At 49.9% G+C, this 6188-nt stretch overlaps 1 protein-coding gene across 4 annotated transcripts; it reads right to left on the reverse strand.

Moving 5' to 3' along the window:
• Positions 1-479: 479 nt before the first annotated feature.
• Positions 480-5138, reverse strand: PJA1 (praja ring finger ubiquitin ligase 1). Of its 4 annotated transcripts, none has more exons than XM_026485823.4 (3): positions 4993-5137; positions 2565-3085; positions 480-2000 (listed from the first exon to the last, which is right to left on the reverse strand). In XM_026485823.4, exons 2-3 carry the CDS (start codon positions 2855-2857, stop codon positions 920-922), a joined length of 1374 nt encoding a protein of 457 aa, XP_026341608.1. In that variant the 5' UTR covers positions 2858-3085; positions 4993-5137; the 3' UTR covers positions 480-919. The 4 variants fall into 4 exon arrangements, with proteins under 4 accessions (XP_026341608.1, XP_048069699.1, XP_026341607.1 ...); XM_048213742.2 differs by having other exon boundaries at positions 2565-2759; positions 4993-5136; XM_026485822.4 differs by having other exon boundaries at positions 480-2759; positions 4993-5138.
• Between the last annotated feature and the right edge of the window lie 1050 nt (positions 5139-6188).

Genomic DNA, 6188 nt, shown 5'->3' on the forward strand with positions numbered 1-6188 from the left:
ACATGGGGTTTGAACTCACACCCCCGAAATCAAGAGTCACATGCTCTACCAACTGAACCAGCCTGGCACCCCTCTCTGAGAGTTTCTATTTCTTGAAAGGGGATTTTTAACTCCTCCCCCCCATACTCATTTTGGATTTGTTTCTACCGTTGTTCTTTATTTCCACCACGCTTTCTCATTGTCTCTTTCCTTCTCACACACTGACAGGGTACTTACTCTGTGTGACCTTTGCCCCTAGAGTAGTTTGACAATCATACACTTTAATCCTACTTTTAGAAATCGTAACCCTTAATTTTTTGCTGTTGTTGAAGTCAGCATTTCCAGGGACACTCGAGTTGTCCTACTGTTGGGAACACAAGAAAAAAAAAAAAAACCAACAATCCACAAAACCCTATTTTTGATGCAGGTGCAAGGGATCAATTATAAAGTCACTTAGTACCACCATTTTAGACAAAACCAAACAATTTCACTATACCATGTAAAACCAAAAGAAGAACTTTAATAAGCTTTTACGGCACTGCAATTACAGGAACATTAACCCATAACATGCAACAGAAATGATGATGCCTTCTGGACATAGTTAACAGATAAACTTGACGTTACGGTTAACAGCAACATAGTCTACCGAAGAAAACAAATGCAACTTATTTCAACTCTCAGGTTAGAAAATGTATGTTTTTACTGCAATCTCAAGTAGCGTTTAGAAGGTTTAGTCTTCCTTTTCTAACCTCTAAGATAGACAATGTGATTTTTAATGCAATCGCACACAACCATTTTCACATTGGAAATAATCACAAGGAATCAACAGGTGTAGATTAATCACTGCTTTCATTTCAATTGTTAATTTTGAGAGGGCTCCTGCAGTATTGTGGGTTTCAGATGGGGAAAATCATCTGACCAGGAGTAAAGAGCCCTGATCTTAGAGTGGGGGAGGGAACATGCAGCGGCACACGGGGCAGGTGCCTGACTTTTGAAGCCAGATGGACACGCACGGCTTGTGGAAATAGTGGTGGCAAGGCAGCTCGGTTGCCACCTCCCCCTTCACGTATTCACTACAACAGATGGGGCAACACATTTCCTGCCCCACTGCGCTGTGATCTTCGGTGACCAGGATCTCGGGGAGAGTGTCGATGCTCTCCTTGCTCGCCGGCGGGTTGGCCACCTCCACATCCACGGCCAGAGACTCCAGGTGCGCGAGGGCGGTTTCCATCGCTTGGGCCAGGCGTTCTTCAAGTGCCATGTATGTGAGGAACTGAGGATCCACATAGGAGATGGCTTCGGCCACCCCCAAGCCGTCTGCGAACCCGTCGAAGAGGCTCCAATCCACTTCGAGGTCTTCGCTCACACTGGAGTCGTCTTCAAGGTTGTTGTTTCCATCCAGCATGAACACTCCAGGCTGCAGAAACTCCTGACCCGATTCGTTATCCCCCTCGCTGCTACTCTCATTTTCGTTGTACTGGAGCCAAGGAACTTCACCTTCTCTGGGGGACGCCTGCTCCTCTTCCCGAAGAGACGCTCCGTGGATTTCTTCAAGTTCGCTGCCGCCGCCGCCGCCACCACCTCCGCCACCGCCACTGGCCCCGGCGCTGGGGCTGGGGCTGGGGCTGGCGCCTGCACTGCCGTTCCCTCGGACTTGCTCAGGCTCGGGCTCGGGCTCTTCCTTCCCCGGCAGGGTCTCCCAGCTCTCCCCACTGGACGACAGATTTTGCTCTCGACCTCGATACTTCCGACGCAGAGCAGCAGTCCACTCTTTGTCGCTGTCGGAGTCTTCGTCACAGTATTTGTAGTAGTCGTCGCTGTACGTCCAGAAGTCGGGGTCGGCCATGGTTCGTCGGCGTCTTGGCACCTTCTCTGGCTTCACTTGGTCCTTCCTGGCGTCCCTCTTGTCTTCGGGGTACTTCGGCTCAGAGTAGCCGCTTGAAGTCTCGCCTCTGGCTCTTCTTGCGAGGCCATCGGAGCGGCCTTCGGCAGTGTTGGCGGCATCCCTCCACCTGGAAGTACTATGTGGCATATCATCATCATCATCAGTATCAAAAAATATTTTCGGTTTCACGCAGTTGGGGCTCGCCAGGTTTCTGATTTTGGGCCTCACCACCGGCTCCTCGGCACTCTTTGGGGTGTTTTCCCCACCACCACACATACTCACAGGAGCCCTGCTGGGACGTGCAGGTAAATTCTGCGCCCGCCTCTGCCTCTCCAGGCTGTTGCCAGGGGTAGCCACCTTGCCTTCAGCAGATGTCTGAGAGGCCATGCTATTTTGCTGCAGGAACTCGGCTCTGCTAGCAGAGCGTCTTGCCACAGGGGCTGGGTCTAACTTGTCAAGCTCCTCTCTCACATCACGCTTAAAGCTAGAGAACTGCGGGGGCACCCCAGCCAAAGACCTTGCCCCTTTCTCTGTGTCATATGGCTTATCATCTTTAAACTTGCCAGTTTTCCCTCTAACTGGCGCTCGCTCAACAGGCCCAGCCCCCTCCTCCTCGCTATCATCTGCCCCGAAAGAGTCAACATGTCCATAAGCCATTCCTCTTCTGCTACCCGAAGCCCTGTACTCTCTTGGTGGGTACCTGGAGTAGTCCTCATTATCAACACTCAGGCTGGCTCCAGAGCTCGCACTGTCTTCCCAACTACGACGAGTGGTGGAAAAGGGGGACCGGCTCCTCTTGGTGGTTTGACTGGGGGCTGATCTGTGCATTGGGACTTCGGATGCCGTCTTTCTCTGGCTGGAAATCCTTTCCTGCTGGCTCGTGGATGGCCTGAAACTGACATAAGCATGCCTTCTTCCATACCTCCTGCCTGTATTGGACTGATACCCTCCTGCTGGCTTGGGCCACACAGGCTTGCTAGATTCCTGACCCATGGCTCTGACTTAGGAGGGTTTCCAATACAGCTGGGGCTCGAGTGGAAAGGTTCCTGCTCCCTGCACAAGCTTTGGAGATGGGGACGTCAAATCAGTTCGGAATAAAAGAGCAGGGAGATCTATTTCCACTTCAGCAGGCAGGTAACAGAAAGAATAAGGGGCCTTTACAATTAGTTTCACTTTCTTCTAAGGCCTGAAGTAGCATTCCAGTGACTGTCAGGTGTAGACCTGGAACACATTTTTAATGTTGGCAAAATGATTACAAAACTGGGTTGATAGGAAAGCCAGACTTAGGGGAGAATCTGACAGAAGATGGGGGGGTGACTGGACGCTGGGAAGGTGGGGGAAGTACTGGGGAATTATGCCAACATGGAAGAGGAAAGACTGCTGTGGTTATTTTATGGGGTGTCTGCGTCTTTTCTGAGCCCTGCAGACAGACAGAAGAAATGCAAATTGGAATAGGGTGGAAAATATAGATCACCACGTGTTCATGAGTGCCGACGTGTCTGTCAGGAGGAGAGGGGCAGGTGGAAGGGGGGGGACCAGCCATCATGCCGCGAAGAGAAGTCTGTGTTTGTAGGGGGAGGGGGGCAGGTGTATTGGGAAGAGGCGTCAGTATCAGAATGAGACCCATTCTGGATGTGGGTAGGAAAATGACAGGTGCAGGGGGGGGTGGCTTCAGAGGGGAGGGGTGTGTGTAAGCGTGACAGAAAGAGAATGCGCGTGCGTGGTTGTATGTGCAGCGGCTGTAACTCTGTGGAGGGATGCCTGTGTACGTGTCTGTGGCCGACAAGAAAGGGTTTGGTGGCACTGGACGGGGTGGCCACGGTCTGCATGCGTGTGTTCAGCAAAATGGGAGGCAACAATGGAGACATGTCAGTGTGAGCAAATGCATCCGTGAGAGGGACGCGTGGGTGGCCGGTGGGTGGAACAGGGGTCAGCAATCCAAGAAATACATGAATTCACGAAGGTGGTTAGCAGGGAGGGGAGTTGGTGGCCCTGGAGAAGGATTTATGCGAGTGTGCGTGTGCGCACCGCAGGGACCAGCAAAGGAGGGCTGTCTGCGCACATATGTAGCAGACAGGGAGCAAGGCTGGGAGCATTTGTGAGGACTGTGTGAATGAGAGCGTGGGGTGTGTATATACATATGTGGCATATGAAAGAGGGGCCAGCAATCAAAGGATATCCTTATGCGTGTATGTGGCAGGCAGGGGCTAAGGCAGCCCCAGAAGGGGTGTGTGTGTGTGTGTTCACCAGAGCACACAGAGGCAGAAGACGGAGGGGGCTGCTTCTGGAGGTGTGTATGTGGCAGGCAGTGAGAAGCAGGGAAAGGCACTGGAGGGTGTGACAGTGTGCAAGAGGGTGTGTATGTGTGTGTGTCCATGCATGCAAGGGGAAGGGGATGTGCCAGAACCTTGAGTATGGGGGTTGCGGAGAGGGGGCTGCAGTGAAAGGTTTGTGTGTGTGTGTATGTATGTATGCCCGCGTGCATGTGCGTGTGTGCGCGCGCGTGCCATGCATGCATGCGTGTGTGTGCCATGCCCACACACGCAAAACACGGGGAGGGGGAGGGGGCCGCAATGTCATAATGAGGGACGGGGAAAAACGTTATCGGCTGAAACAGCAAATCCAAACCAATGGCCAGGGAAGGGGAAAAAGAAAGAAAAGGCGTGTGAGGGTCTAGTTTCTCCCTGGGAATAATTTGTTTTTCTGACAACAATTATTTTCCTGGGAACAATAATATATTTACCTAAAAATCTTAACAATTTACCATTCAGCAAAACACTGCAAAATGCGGGAAGAAAGGCCATGGAGTGCTGTGCAAAGGGACCAACAAGGGAGGAAGGAGGAGAGGGCCCCGACCACCACTCCCCTCTCAAGCAGCGATTAAAGCCATTCAAGTAGGGGTCGCGCCACACGAAAGGGGGCAGGGGGACGGAGGATGGAGCCCCCATACAGGCCGGGGGACACAGGCCTCACTCTGCAGTCAGGTCTTGCGTCCGCCCCACCCCTTCCCGAGGGGCGAGCCTGAAAATCTGTTCGCTAGAGGACCCCCAATCCTTGTCCCCATGCCCGGCCACCTGTCCCACCGCCCCGTCCGGATGAATTGAGGAAATAAACAGCCTTTCACTCACCCAGTCCTGACACCCGCACGCTTTCAGGAGTCGCAGAGCCCTCGGACCGCCACGACCCGCCACGACCGCCACGACCGCCAGAGCCGCTGCTCCTGGATCCAGCTCCTCCCCCGGCAGACAGCAACAGGGCGGGCGGCGACTGCGGCGGAGGAAGTGATTGTGGCGTCGGTGGGGCCCGCCCCCTTGATGTGGCGGGGGCGGCAGCTGCTCTCGACAAATCAGGGTGGGCCCCAAAGCATTATTTCATTTTAAATGATGAAATCGTCAAGGATACTGAAAAGGACAGCAAAAAATGTAACCAACAGCCAGCTTTAACAAATGTTAAACATTTAGCCATACTCCCTTCTGTTCTTTTTTTTTTAGATGAAATCTACGAATTCTTTCTGATTAATTCCAATGTTAAAGTAATTATTATAATATATCATATCCTATGTTATATGTTATGCCTTGTACTAGAAGTATGGAAAATGTAAAACTACATCTAGGGTTGTAAATTTTTTTTTACCTGGTAATTGAAGCAATTGAATTGTTTACAGTAGAATGTGTTGCTGTTAATTACAAAATCAAGCTTCTCTAGCCCAAAGAAATGATCAGTGGTGAAGCGCAGTACCTGTTCACGATCTGGTAATCGCATTGCAGTTTAAAAATATCATAGCTATACCTTTTGGATTTGTATAATTTTACTGAACTGTGAACTCTTTTTTTTTAATTGCACTTTACAATGCATCTTTAATATTTACATTGAATGTAAAGACTCCCCATGTTCACAACAATAGCAAAGTTCTGTTCTTGGAAATAAAATGCATAATAAAAGAACAAGAAATATTAGGGGTCGCAACATAATAGAAATATTATGTATGTGCGACCGTCAAACCACTAAAAGAATAATACGTAGAACAAAGAGAAAAATTCAATCTATCAAAGGGCAGAAGTGGGATGGGAGGCAACAAGAAAGGATAATTTTTAGAAAAGGGCAGGAATAAATCCGTATATATCAGTATGCAGGATGAATACCTAGAAAATACCTAGAAAAAAGCAGACTCTCATTTTTAAGTATTTTGGTTTTTTGAAATCGGTTATATGATGTTTATATGAGTTTCAATTAAAGCAGTTATAGAAATGGAAAATATATGCCAGTTAAATACTAGAAGGAAGGAAGAAAGGAGGGAGGGAGGGGAAGGAAGGAATTTTAAAAA

This window comes from Ursus arctos, chromosome X (assembly GCF_023065955.2).
Source record: "Ursus arctos isolate Adak ecotype North America chromosome X, UrsArc2.0, whole genome shotgun sequence".
Classification (NCBI taxonomy): Eukaryota; Metazoa; Chordata; class Mammalia; order Carnivora; family Ursidae; genus Ursus; species Ursus arctos.